General features: G+C 49.4%; 4 protein-coding genes across 4 annotated transcripts; all 4 read right to left on the reverse strand.

Moving 5' to 3' along the window:
- Positions 1-108: 108 nt before the first annotated feature.
- Positions 109-2,348, reverse strand: TGME49_251800 (hypothetical protein). The gene is made up of 2 exons (XM_002367378.2): positions 1,378-2,348; positions 109-909 (listed from the first exon to the last, which is right to left on the reverse strand). The coding sequence occupies exons 1-2, from the start codon at positions 1,922-1,924 to the stop codon at positions 515-517; spliced, it is 942 nt and encodes a 313-aa protein (XP_002367419.1). The 5' UTR covers positions 1,925-2,348; the 3' UTR covers positions 109-514.
- A 2,111-nt stretch (positions 2,349-4,459) lies between these two features.
- Positions 4,460-6,184, reverse strand: TGME49_251810 (translation initiation factor eIF-5A, putative). The gene has a single exon (XM_002367379.2). The coding sequence runs from the start codon at positions 5,869-5,871 to the stop codon at positions 5,386-5,388; it is 486 nt and encodes a 161-aa protein (XP_002367420.1). The 5' UTR covers positions 5,872-6,184; the 3' UTR covers positions 4,460-5,385.
- Positions 6,185-6,539: 355 nt separating this feature from the next.
- On the reverse strand, positions 6,540-10,764 carry TGME49_251820 (hypothetical protein; the record flags this gene model as incomplete). The annotated part of the gene is made up of 5 exons (XM_018780958.1): positions 6,540-7,100; positions 8,429-8,662; positions 9,121-9,296; positions 9,779-10,079; positions 10,528-10,764. The coding sequence occupies 4 exons, from the start codon at positions 10,762-10,764 to the stop codon at positions 8,510-8,512; spliced, it is 867 nt and encodes a 288-aa protein (XP_018635094.1). The 3' UTR covers positions 6,540-7,100; positions 8,429-8,509.
- A 733-nt stretch (positions 10,765-11,497) lies between these two features.
- On the reverse strand, positions 11,498-13,346 carry TGME49_251830 (hypothetical protein; the record flags this gene model as incomplete). The annotated part of the gene is made up of 2 exons (XM_018780959.1): positions 11,498-11,845; positions 12,563-13,346. The coding sequence occupies 2 exons, from the start codon at positions 13,344-13,346 to the stop codon at positions 11,541-11,543; spliced, it is 1,089 nt and encodes a 362-aa protein (XP_018635095.1). The 3' UTR covers positions 11,498-11,540.
- Positions 13,347-13,552: the final 206 nt, after the last annotated feature.

Raw genomic sequence — 13,552 nt, forward strand, 5'->3', positions numbered from 1 at the left:
GCGTCCTTTCCAACTTGACTCAGTGTGTTTGGTTATTTCGTGCCGTTTATGCGGTGTAGCTACACTGCAGCACCTGTCGAATGATGTTCGGAAATGAGCAAAAGCTTCACCACTTCAAGCACGTCCCTGTAACAACACTTCTGGAACGATGTGTCACTGCCCTCTGTCCTCACACATGCGAGCCTACGATGCGTTCACCACTCTTTTGGTGAAGATTCAGGTAGGCTTATCTCGTGTACACGCCTTTACACAGCGGAAAAACGGCTTCACATCAGCGCACTGTCCGACATGTGAGCGGCAGCGGTCCAACTGGTATTCCCTCAGTAAACAGTACTTGCATATACACGCTTCAATGCGAAAGGCACTTGGCGAAAAAAGTGAGATTTTGAGAAAGCTCCCTTGGTAGAATGCCTAGCGCGGTAGTCACGTGCGTTTTCTCGTGGGGAACTTGTATCTCAAATCACAAAGTGAACGCGTCTCCTGAACTTGTCTTGCGCATTTCCAATTTGACTGTCTAGTCATCTGTTTCGTCCCATATATCGGAGAGCTTCCGACAGACGACAGCCAGAGGAGTGGGCTTGAGAAAAGCGGGATACGGACCCGTCCGCATTCGCAGAACGGCCTCCAGCTGCAGCATATGCATTTGCTTTTCCCATCGTGCTTTGGATCTTTCTCGTCTGCCCACGACCGCTCCCTGAATGCAACTGGCTGGCGCACTTGACTCGTGCAGTTGAACTCGGGATCTTTTGAGCAAGCCTTTCGCGCATCCCATGGCAAAAGACAACTGCGAAGCTGGATTCACTTTCGACGTCGATGCCAACGCACATGGGTACGCACTCCCCGGAGTATAGGCGACGCACGCGGGCTCGGCTGCCACAAAGACAGAAAACTGAGAGGGGGCGGTGGCACCTGCGAAACGAAGCAAGACAGGAGAAAGCATTTCGTTGTGGCGGCATCTGATTGTGCTAGTAGCATTTGAACACGAAAAGACGTTTGATCAGTCTTACCGGAGAAACCCTGCCGGACTCGGTGTTGCTTCAAACAGTCCCGAAAGTAACCATAAGTGTATAATCCCATCCACTCGGTGAATGGTGAGCGTTTGTGTTGTCACAAAAAACGCACAGAATGGTTGAATAATTGAGTCGCCGTCGGCGAACTCTGAATCGATCAACCGTGTTCGAATACCCCCGCCGTCAAAGCCTAGACACCGTGGCCCTGAAATCTGTCAAAGACTGCCTTCAAGCTCCCTGGTCTACACAGCCTGCACAGGCATAAGGTGTGTGCCCTTCTCGTTCGTCTGTATCGCCTCCTCTTCACGTTCGTCGAGAAGTTTCTCTCCGGTCGCACTGTTTGGAGGCGCTGCGTCCGACCACGGACCTTGTGCGGTGGAGACAGAACGGACCACTGTTACAGGCCTGTTCCGAATCCCGTTTTCTTCTTCAGAAGCAGAACGGTTCTTAGAATCGCGACATCGTCTGCGCCTTGCGCGTACACCGGGTTTCCAAGAATCCGCCGCTCTGACTGCTGATTTCCCCTGCGTAGCCGAGTCAACTCCATGTTCCGAGTTCTCTACGATATGGGCAGGGGTCTGCAAGCAGGTCCAAAAAGAGGCATTTCTCCGTCTTCCTGCGTCAAATGCCGAAGTCTCTGTCGCAAAGCGCTTGCCAGCTTTGGCCTCCAAAGCCGTCCCACCTTCTTGTGGGATGCCCGCACAGGCCCCGCGTCCACATGGCGACCGGCTACGTTGTTGTGGCCCCTCCTGCAAATGATAAGAGTAAAAAAACCTGCTCCCTACGCAAGGGACAGCCCACGGGAGAGAGGCCAAACTTAGCAAAGTCGGAGGGGCAGTTCTGGACCAGTAAGACGAACTGACGAATGGTGAGAGAGATTGGAAACGGGGGGGAAACGGCGCCCACTGAAACATCTCTGAAGACACTGTTCTTCAGCGAAGCACCTGTATACACAAAAGAATCCGCTGTACACGAACAAGAATACCTGGGACAGTGATAAGCGGTCACACCCCAATGAATAGAAAACCGCGCTCGAGTGACGACTTGCTGCGCAGACCGCCTCGCCAAAAAGTCTTATCCTGGGCAAAAAAACGCTTCCAGTCGAAAGATCCAGATATTCAGGAACATTCCGTACCGGTAGCCAGGCTGGAGGGCACTTCTCATTGTTGTAATTGTTTCGGCAGTAAACCCTCCTGAAGACTTGACTCGGGGAACTCTTATCCTTCTACGACGAAGCCGACAATCAGATTGTCGGTTCGCAGCGGCATACACGTCACACGAGCTGCCTCGAGACAGAAAAAGGGATTTTCTTCACTCGTTTAACGGAAGCTGTGAAGTGAACTATGTCGACGACGACGCATCTCTGAGAGACGGAAAGACATGCATGCATGCATGCGCGCACAAGGCGAGCGCTACCGTAAAGCAAAAAGGACGATCGGCCCATCGCTTATACAGAAGTCACGCCGTAGTACTGAGTGCCGACGGGCTATGCAGCGCACCACCTGATAGCCCTGGGCACATGAGAGGTATAAGTAATAATAAACGCTGATGGTACAAGAACATGAGTTAGCATGAACCGGAATGCGACAGGCGAGCGACACACAAAACTGCCGGGTACGAAGGGGTATCATCACATTTTTGTTTCACCGTGTATTTCTGTCTTTAGGGAAAGCTTTTCCGGATTGAGCTCACCTGAACATGAAAGTGGCTGATTTGCACACAAGAGGAACCTGCGATTAAACACAGCTATAGTTAGCGGACAGTCGTACGCTTCATTGCATACAGTAAGAACATGGGATCAACGAGTCGACAAGGCGAAGACATGATGCTGCTTCTCTATGAACTAGCGAACACCGAACTGGATTGTAAGGACTCCTTCAGAACCAGTGGCCGCGGTGTCAACTTGATCTAGTGATCATGTTTGGCGCACTCACAACTGCGTTGGCGATCCATCCATGCAAGAGCGACATGACAGAGGGCATGCCGGGACACTAATAGCGGGACCGACAGAGGATGTGTGGTCGTACGTTTTTTCAGTGTGACCTGATGACTACTTACGAACCGTCAGACCGTGGAATCTAACACTCGAAAAGTAAAAGCGATGCTTTTGTACGGGTGGACTGTCACTCTGCAAAAAATGTGCGTGGCGAGGCTCAGATCCAACGCTGCTGGTGATTACACAGGTAACAGTATAAATAACACCACCCATGCTTTCCTGTCTTACGCGTACTAAGAGCAGCCGCTATAGCGGCTGTTGTCAATTTTGATTCATATTCATATAACATGTCGGCCCCGCCAGCATTGCAGTGGCCTCTGATTGCACGGCTGACGCAATGAAGTGCCCACTGGAACTCGTATGAAGCGCAGAAAGTACAATAAATCAGTGGAAACCGACAAAGCGCAAGACATTTTTAGCTTTCATAAGGGGAGAGTGATGAGTTGTGACGATGAAAAATCACATATGTCTGCAAAGCATATTGTACTCCCCAGCTGCGGCCGACATTTTCCTCATGCTACACCTGTGTCCGTTGCCCTTTCTGAAACTGTGCCTTACAGCTTTGGCTCATTCTGCAATCAGTTAGCTATAATGCTCGCTCGAACTTTGTCTCATCCCTGTACATTCGGTACAGTAAAACTTGTGCTGTTACCGCTATAGGCTAGATGCTTATTATACTGTTCTTCTAAGCTTAACAACAGCAACACCACGATGGATTCTGACGATGAGCTGAAAGAAGTGATTTCGTTGCACCAGCACATGGGATACGAGTGTTCATCATCGTAGACCATCCACGATATGCGCCGGATGTGCCTTGTAAAAACCCTTCTGCATAGTTATGGCTGACTCGCAAGTTTGACGATCCGCTGGAAAGATTATCACCTTTGGCGCATTGACCCTCATCGGCCTCTCTCTCCCCTTTCTGTACGTATCTTCCGTTTCGCTTGCAACACTTCTTCATGGTCAAGTCTCATTGCTTTCTTCGGCTTCCCGGAGGTGCCCGAGACAGTCCGCGTCATCCTTTATGCATTAGGCGGCAAGTCCATAGTGCCCCCGTATGTGGCAACTGCTTCCTGGAACCACCCCCTTTGATGCGCACCTGCGCCTAACAGTCCTAACGGACTCAGACATTTGAATTCGTGCAATTATCTGGCCTCCCCTTGTGTACACAACCAATATCCCGGAAGAAACGTATCAGACTAACAGGTCAGCAAATCTTTGGTTGCCCATGGCGTGCTTGAGGCCAGCCAGAAGATGTTATGCGAAATGACATAACACGCAGGACCTGCACACACGTTCGCTTGGGACATTTCTTTCAAGAAAATCTAAATTCGACATCATCCACATGTTAGCTAGTCACTCACGGCTCACTTGTACAAAGAAAAACAAGATCAATGAAGGGACAGAGACGAGAGTACTCCAGTTAGCGTGGCCGTCGTGTTGTCTGCCGTACACGTTTTGTCGTACTCACGTGGACGGTGTTTCCGAGCCTCGAGCAGTTCTCTTAGCACCACTGTGACCGCCCCGACATCACCCATCGAGACCAGACAGCCTAATGCAAAACACTGCGTTGTAAAAATTGCCAGGGTTGTCCGTTTCAACCGAGGGATCTTGTGCTGCCTTTGTCAGCAAGTATGCAAAGTGGAGCGTCTTCCAGCGCTCCCGAGTTGGGATACTGATGTATACAACAGTGGACGTATGAACCTGATTGTCCGGGACTGCAGCTGGAGTGTGCTTTTTAGTCTGCAGCAGTGGAGCTACAGGTTTGACCCCGCAAAGTACCCAGGGTGAGTCATCGAGTCGGCGGCAGTGACCCTGTGATGGGAACAACTACCAGAGCTGTCAACGAAAACCTACTTGCCGTGCTGTGTGTGGCGTTAGTAATCACTGTGGTGCACGACAGCTCGTGAGGAAGACCAACGTTTCCCGCCAGGGACAATTTCATCCATCCCCGTGCAGCCGGCTTTGCTAGGAACATCAAGAATCGATGCCATACAAGGGAGAACGTTTATACGAGGTGGGCGAGAGAACCCGTACAGTCTTGTTCGAGGCGACACCCCGACCGTCGCAGAACACTTGAGCTGAAACCACTTTTCCGTCACCGGGGCGAGCGTCGAGAAACCAACACTGTCTCCGCGACGCACACATATCCAAATGCCTGTACGCCCCTGCATCGCAGTTTGTAGCATCCTTACGCCTTGGGAGACGCTACCGGGAAAATGTCTAGGGAGACGATACCGGAAGAATGCCTAGGGAGACGATATCGGAATAATGCAACAACCGTTTCCGACAAGTTGTTCTTTTGACCCATTCCCTGGGTGTTTCCTTCTCTAGGAGACAAGGAGTAACATATTTAGATGACGAAATGGTGGAGGGCGTTTACAGCTCCTTTGAGGCGATGATTTTTTCTTTGCCGCATGCTTGCAGAACAGTCACAAGAACCGACTTGCCGTCCGTGAAGAGGTTCTTGACCTGCGTGGCGACTTCGTCCAAGTTTCCTTCGGAGTCCTTGGGCAGCATCAAATCGTCCTTCGTTTCGCCGTTCTCCAGAAGCAGCGTGCAGAAGCCATCATCGGACAAGTCAATCAACTGGAACTCAGATCTCTTCACATTCGGTACCTCCATGTTGTGAGAAGTCGGGCAAACATCTTCGTATTTCTTGCCGGTGAAGATATCCAAACCGACAATGTGCGCCTTGGCGTGACCATGCTTTCCGGTTTTGGAGGTGGAATAATCGACAACTTTGCAGGGGTTACCCTTCAGCATGACGAAACCGTTCTTCTTGATCGCTCCCGCCTGCATGGGATATGTGTGGGACGCCCCGGCGTCCGCGGTTTCGAAGGTGACATCCTCGGCGTCACTCATTTTGACACTCGTAATAATCACAGAAAAAAAGGACAAAAAGTTTGACGAAAAACCACCAACGACCTAGAAAAAAATGAAAATACCTATACAACAAACTCAGACGACGTGCCGGGTGTCCCCTTCCAGAAAATCGTGTGGGGGGGGGGGAAAAGAGGTCGTCAAACTCTGCACGCCAGCACGAAGAAAGTAAAGTAGGGAAGATGGTGTAGTGGAGAGACCCGCCGCCCCCCCGACCATCGAATCGACGGCCTATAAAAAGAACAGGCTTTTTGCCCGCTTAGCGCAAGGCTAGACAACCCTCGAGCGTAATTTGCACCAGATGAACCCCCCGATTTTTCCCGACGTCGCAGCGTAGGAATCGATGGAGAAACTAGAGGCGGGGGGAGTTTATTGATGACGTATCAGAGCTGCTCTGTCTCTTTCCATTCCACCTTGATTCCTTTTAGAATTTCTGGAGACACGAGAGTGCATGCAAGAAACATAGTTTCTCTTCATTTGAAACGAATGGTCTTCAAAGGTGTTGCCCCAGCGCGAGCAAAACCAGCAGTAACACGGTGTGTCTTCCGGTAGCGCAGTTACCTGATGCGCTACGCTTCTGGTTGGTTGTCGAATGGGAGCAACGAAAGTGAAACACCGTAACAAGATGACTAAGGAAATTACTCGTGTTTTACGAGAGAAAGAGGCTGTTCGGAAGTGCTTGTCTCTGGAGAATAGTTCATATTCAATTGCCGAGCTCAGCAGGACCCCCGTCGCTGCGAATCTAGTTTTGATGTCCCTAAGGCACGAAGAACGATACACATACCCAGCCACTTTAAAACGGGTTCTGATTCTCGCCCCCGTCTCCGCATCAACACGGCCGCGCACCTCCCCACGCATCTGCTGCAGGGATCGACAAACGGCAGACAGTGAGGTAGAAACATGGAGCGATCCTGGTACAGGCCTAGTACGTCTGAAGGTGCCGAAAGTAAGGACATTTGTAGATGAAAACGCCACTAGCCGTCATTTCGAGAATCACAGTGAAGTCGGGCAAGTCAAGCGGGGCAGGAACATGCCTGAGAGCGAGGATACCGTGTAGCCCTCCCTTGTGTAATAGGAGCCGGTCGCGAACTGGCACCCCTGAGTTCTCTGCCTAGCCCGCAGTGAATGTTGCTGTTTCGAGTCCGACCGCAACTGCCTCGTTTCGACATAAATGAGCCTATGCCCTGATGGTTCTTCTTACATACTCTTTTCTGCGGTCAAGAACGCACCACTGACACGGGCCAAGGGTGTCAAACCGCCCGCTAGCGACGACATCTCTGTTGAGGTGACCGGGAGGCTCGGTTTACAAAATGTGTATTGTTGTTTCTGTCGAAGGCCAACACAACTGCAAAAATAGTGCTGATAAGCGTGTCCCCCATGGTGTCAGCAGGTGGGTCTACAAGGGAGATTCAGACACGCATGTATAGGACACGACCAGAAGGGCAGGCACATACAGACAGGCGACTGCGTCGATTTTGTTAGAGATATTAATAAGGAGAGAGAGATGGGCGCACCCTGATAGGCATGGATCGATTTTTAGATGCTGCGAGTAAAGTGAGGGGCTGGGCAGGCATTGAGAACTCGTGGGCACACACGCCACGGTGAAGTGGCCACTACACAGTCGCCGCAGTATGCAACTGCACAGAGGATACACAGGCATTAAAACCCAGTACTTGTAGCCGTCGGAAAGTATTTCGGCAAGAAGACAGTGCGCCCATGGAAACAACGTTCGTAAAGCCATACAGTCGAAAGACAACCGAAAGAAAGCAAAAAGTGGTGTTTTGTGCTGTCAAAGATTCTTTCCTAAAGAGATATCATCACCCCTTAAACACACCTGCTGATCCACCACTGGAACTTTTCATTTGCGACTGTGTCTGAAGTCGGGCCGCTCCTGGATGTGGTGTGTTTGATTTTTCTTCCATCTCTAGGAGATCTGAAAATAGCAGACCGGAAGCACAGCTCTACGTGCAGCCCGTTGCGTTTCCACGTTCGGCTTACGCCATCGATTACACGCACCAGTCTTCATGTCTAGTTCTGTGGAAACCATAATCAACAGCCGTGCGAAAAGGACTTTGCCCCCTAAGACTTAATTAAACAGCTGTGCTGGACGGAGCTGTAGCCATAAAAACTCAGCTAGTTCAGTCTCTTGTACACAGCGGGTGGGAGTCTGAGCTGCCATGGTAATTTGCACTCACCAGGAAAAAGTGCTTCGATCGTCTCACGCGGCGGGACCCATATCGGTTTAGTGACAAGAGCCTTGACGCATCGCAAATTCTGTACGTCTTTGATGTACATGATTTTTTGCCCTTTTTTTCTTAAGTTCTTTTCACGAATCTGAAAGGAACATAGTGGAGCCAGATTCGGTAGCTTTTCATATACGAAGCGACAGGATGTGTCTATATCGATGCAAAATCGTCCGTCTACCTATCTCAGAAATTCTCTACCTCCCACCATCAGTCTCTACATATTCCGTGTCTATCCGTTCATATATATGTTTTTTACCCTGTTATCTTCGAAGCACATACCCTCCACTGCGTACCAGGCTGTTTCTTGAGATGTGCATATCAAACCCTCTCTAAAACACTCTCCTGACGCGGCCTGTCCATCATATTTTATGAGTTTATGCTATGTCCTCGCCGCATCTCGTTGTGTTGCTTCGACCACACACCTCCGGACAGTAGTACTGGGTGGCAGCACGAAGCTTGCCAATGCACTTGGGTTTGGGTGCGTTGTATAAACCGAAGACGAGGCCAGCTTCATTGAGAGTGTATCCCTGAAACACGTTTAGAGGCAAACCAATGTTGTGACCACGCTATGGCAGTCCTCACAAAATTCCCCGCAGAATGGCTACCGCCTGGACCGAGTTCCGTTTGCATCTGCTCACCACGAATGGGGGGTCCGTACGTGCACACGTGTAGGTTGTTTATATTGATTTATCTATCTACCGCAGAAAATATGGTTATACACATGTATACATGCACATGTACAAATATGTGCTTTCGCAAGATGTATATGTAAGCATTCTATCTCTCCCCCTATATACATATGTATATATATATATATATATTTCAGCCGTGTAAACGCTCATGCTTCGGTGTAGATCCGCAAGTACGCCTGAATGCGCATAGAACATTCACAGCGATAATGCCGCTGCTTTGCGTCGAGAGGGATACACACACATGCGAACACATGCGCCTATGTCGATGGCGGAGAAGCAACGACAGTGCTTACTGGAGGGCAGATCAGCACAAAGTCAACAAACGCCTTTCGCTTGCATTCCTCAAGGTTCAGGGCATTCTGTACTGTTCCATCGGGACAGCGCATGACCGGCTGTGCATAATGAAATGAGAGACACTGGATGGATACCTCGAGGTCCTCCCTCGCGTAGTACAAGTTGCCAGTTTCCCCTGCGACAGACAGCCGTACGTGGAACTCTAACTAGAACGCCGACTATCCCGCATCTGTGCATCTCGCATCCCAGTGGTGTTGAAATTCACTTAGCGACAGACTCTCCAACATTATTCGATGCAACAGGTTCGCTCCTGGTCAGCATATGGATTGTCAGATTGATTTGGGCAGCAGAGTCGGTACATTTCCACAAAAGTAGTGACGTTTCCAATCAGGTGTGACAGGATGTTGAACTGGTATCCGAGGACTGACTCCGTCAAATGAAACCGAGTTCGGCGTCGTTTCTTTGCTGCATGTGGAATTGACTTCCGACAACAACGGTGTTTCTTTGCATCATACTGCGTACTAATCTTATTCTTTATCCACCTGGCGTTAGAGTGTACCACTGTGGACGCTGCAAATTGATGGCGCAGAGAGAACCGCGTGCGCGTGTGACTTCCTGCCCTTTTTGGGATAGTTGCCACAACTGTCACAATCTTACCTGTCTGTCTGGAGAATTTGGTCCAGTCTGGTCGAACGACTTCTTCCACAAGAGAATTTGGCATCATTAGTGAGTAATTAAATGGCTCGGCTTCCCCTCTGCCCAGTAGAATGAAAGGAACCTGTCTAATCATATCGTGACAAGAGGGACGTATGAGACCCTCATCTATCGCGACACATGTTTTTGCTGGATGCCCGAGAGCACTGTCGAAGATAACCGGCGGATCATTTCCTGCTTTGAGGTAGTCCTCGTACGGAATCGTTCCTGGAGGACAAGAAGCGAATATCTTGATAACTTCAGTCTGCGGGCAGAGATTCCAAAAGAATACTGAGGATATTCAAGTGTTAAACGCACTTCTAACCCGCTTTTCGCCTACAAAAAGATCTTCTTTTCTCGCTGTGCAGCAGCTCCCTAATTTGCATTGCAGAGGTGCAAAAACGATGAAGACTATACAAACAGCTACACTCACAAAACACATCCATACAGTGTCTATGAGATGGGCAACACCTTGTCTCGTATTGGTGAATCATCGAGACACACATTCAGATTCACGATGTCCAGCGTATTTGTGAAGACGCATACAGGAGGCACAACAACTAACTCATAAACGAACATTAGGTCCCAAAGAGCTTGGCATGCATCTGAGGCTACAACTCCAGCACAAACAAACATTACCCCTTCTCTGGTTGCGCGTATGGCATATCTAAGCTGGTACACGCAGGCTGTCGCTTCTTAGCCACACTACTTACTGCGATGCAGGTCACAAGAGGATGATTTTCCTCATCATAAAGGTCGTAGTTGATCGACTCCTTTGCTCCCCCTTTGCACCGTGGCGTAGCAAGGTAGTCGCCGCGGAACTTGAGTTTCTTCCTGCACTCCCCAGTCCCATCTTTCTGCAATTCCCACAGCGCAAAAGCGAGTCGAACAGCAGCTACGGTCAGAAACACTTCAAGGCTTTCTGCCATGAAAAACAAAGGATACGCCATCCGCGATTGTATGTATCATTGGAAAGAGCGTTCTAGGACAAGCTATCATACACTTGTTCGTTTCCTGTGGGAACGGCTTTGCACAGTTTACGCACTGTTTTCGAAAAGCAATGAGTGAATCGACGACAAACGTGCACACATCATGATACCGGGAATCTGAGTAGTTGTTAAACCTCTCAAGCTCTGTACGTACCAAGAGCCTGCTCCTGTAGCCTTCTGGACACTGAGGAACCCTATATACTTGAGTGGCGACTGCGCACGATGTTTCATTGAGACTCTTAGCGCCCGGAGGACAGCCTATATAGCCAGGATGGGTGCTGTTATACAAACACTTGGCCATAACTGGATCTAACACATAAGGAGAGTCACAACTCGGCAGAGCAGGGAGGCGCTCGATTGGTCTACAAGGACCATAGTGGTAATCCAAAGGGGTGCGTGCTATCCGGTAGCCAATGGGACAGGCCGAGATCGGTTCAACCTGAATAGAAGCAGGTGGACGAGTTGCAAACAACTGAAAAGTCACTGGAATGTCTATTCTCGTGTTGAAACAAAGTGGGGTGCACCAGTGAGCCCGCAACAAAGAATGCACTTAACCAAAACAAGGCAGAAAATCAATGGAAGGCAGTTAACAACTTGACATCCTTCTCAGCCCACTGCATTGCTTCGGTTTTTCTGGAAGCATAAGACTCTTCACCTTCCCCAGGGACGTTCTTCTATTTATGCTTATTTGGCGTATGCACACCCTGCGCACGCCATTCATGAAGTTGCTACGTGAATCAAGACTCTTTTGACAAGCTGACCTCCGAGACAGTAAAGCAGCGACTCATTTCTGTGTCGTATGCTCCTGCACCAACGCATGATCCCTGAATTGGGATTTCTTCTCCCAGCGGAGATGCGCAAACAGAAGTTGAAACAGCCTGGTAACCTTTCAGACACCGAACTACAGAGTATGCGTCACTACTATCCATGCCCATTGCGACGATGATGTCGGGCGGAAGCGTCGATACTGCGTCATAAAAAGTTGTGCTGTTGCCTCTTTGTCGTAGCTCCTCAAGAACGAAATCCGCCACATCCTGTATCGCTGAGGAGCAGTAACAACGTAACACGCAATCATCGCTCTAGGTTTACAGGAACCGAAAGTTGACAACGGTTTTGAACCTGTTAATACAAAGTACTGAGTCGAATACCAGTCCATTACGCTTCAAATAAAGTGTTGAAGTGCTCTAGTGTCGTGTTGAGTTATCGCGAACAAATGAGATACTTCACTCCTGCTCCACGACCTATGCAGTACACATGCCACCGGGACGTTTACCATTTCGTCCTTTTTTGAACGAATTCGTTTTCCAGGTATAAACGTGTACACAAATAGGAATGGTCTTAGGATCATGCCTGTGCGCACAGGAGTTCGCAGACCGAGACTTGGGTTCCCTGAAACTACTTTCATTCTTGTGTACACTTAAAGGGGGAAAGACGTAGCAAAAACCGCGCGGGTTGTGTTTTAATCTTGGCAGGAAACAAAGCAGTAATGCTGCGGCCACTAGGATAGACCACGATGTACGAGCATGTCGCCCAAAGTTGATGTTTCACCCTTACATGACCATGCTGACGAACGCGGAAGAGGAAAGCGTGATCAGAAGGAAGGTGGGAGGGTGGAACAAACTGCAGTGTCGATCCTATGGAGACGTTGGTAAAGAGATGAATAACGACTTTTGCATGGCGAAGAAAGATGACTCTTCACTGAAAGAGTGCTCCACAATTCTGATCCCTCTGTTTCGGAACATGTAACGGTAAGACTAACCAGTGGCGTCTGGCGTGGCAAGTCTCAGTAAATCGTTGGTCTTTGAGATGTGATCAACAACGGGGAAGTAACCGTCCCATTGTGATGATCGAGTCACTGTCGCATTTGTCCTCGTATGGACAAAGGGTTCGTAGCCGTGGTCACCGGGCATGTCGTATTGGTCGTGCAGCATCTGCGTTTTGATTTTACCCCACGTTCTTGCGGCTGTCCCAGAGCTAGACATACTCTGAAGATCGGGAGGTCGATCTTCTAAAGAGAAAAAGGGTCTTTCGTTTTGAATAAATCGAACGCCAGCAGTTGTTGCCTCCTCCGTCTCCGATGATGCTGATTCTGGTTTCGGTTCCTTTTCCCCAGCATCTTCAGACGGTGAGGATGGAACGGTTGATCGAACAAAATCTTCTGGTAACCAATGTTGAAAGGCAAGCTCTCCGTTAGGATTGACAGAAGATTGCTTCGTGGAGAGGTTGGCTCTATTCTCTGTTCTGTTCCACCGTGTCTGAAATGCCTCGACAAACTTGTGGCTTTCTGGTGACAGTACTCCAGAGTATAAGAAACTTGTGGGGAAATCCAGCTGGTCCCCCTTCTTATCGCTGCCGAATAAGGGCGACGAGACGTAGGGGATAAAGTTTTGGAACTTTCCAGCCTCAAACGGCTTCACTGTGGGGTAATATTCTGCTGAGTCGTCGAACAGGTACTGGGCACAGCACTGAATGATTCGAAAATATAAGAGACCGCCAAGATACAAAAAAAACAGACGCTGCAGAATTTGCCTCCTCCTTAGCATTACTGTTGTATAAAATCAAAGAACAAAGCGGTAAGAAACGCAGAGCCGTTACAGGCAGTCGTTCAGTGGTTCTGCTCGAGAGCCAGGAGAGGCAGTTAGGGGAGGAATCCCTGGTGAGGAGATCCGGATATTCAAAATTTTCTGTGCAGATGTAAGTGATACATATTCCACACCAATTGGCAAAGGCTTATACTTCAGAGTAATGT

The sequence above is a fragment of the Toxoplasma gondii genome, chromosome XII (genome assembly GCF_000006565.2).
Source record: "Toxoplasma gondii ME49 chromosome XII, whole genome shotgun sequence".
Taxonomy (NCBI): Eukaryota; Apicomplexa; class Conoidasida; order Eucoccidiorida; family Sarcocystidae; genus Toxoplasma; species Toxoplasma gondii.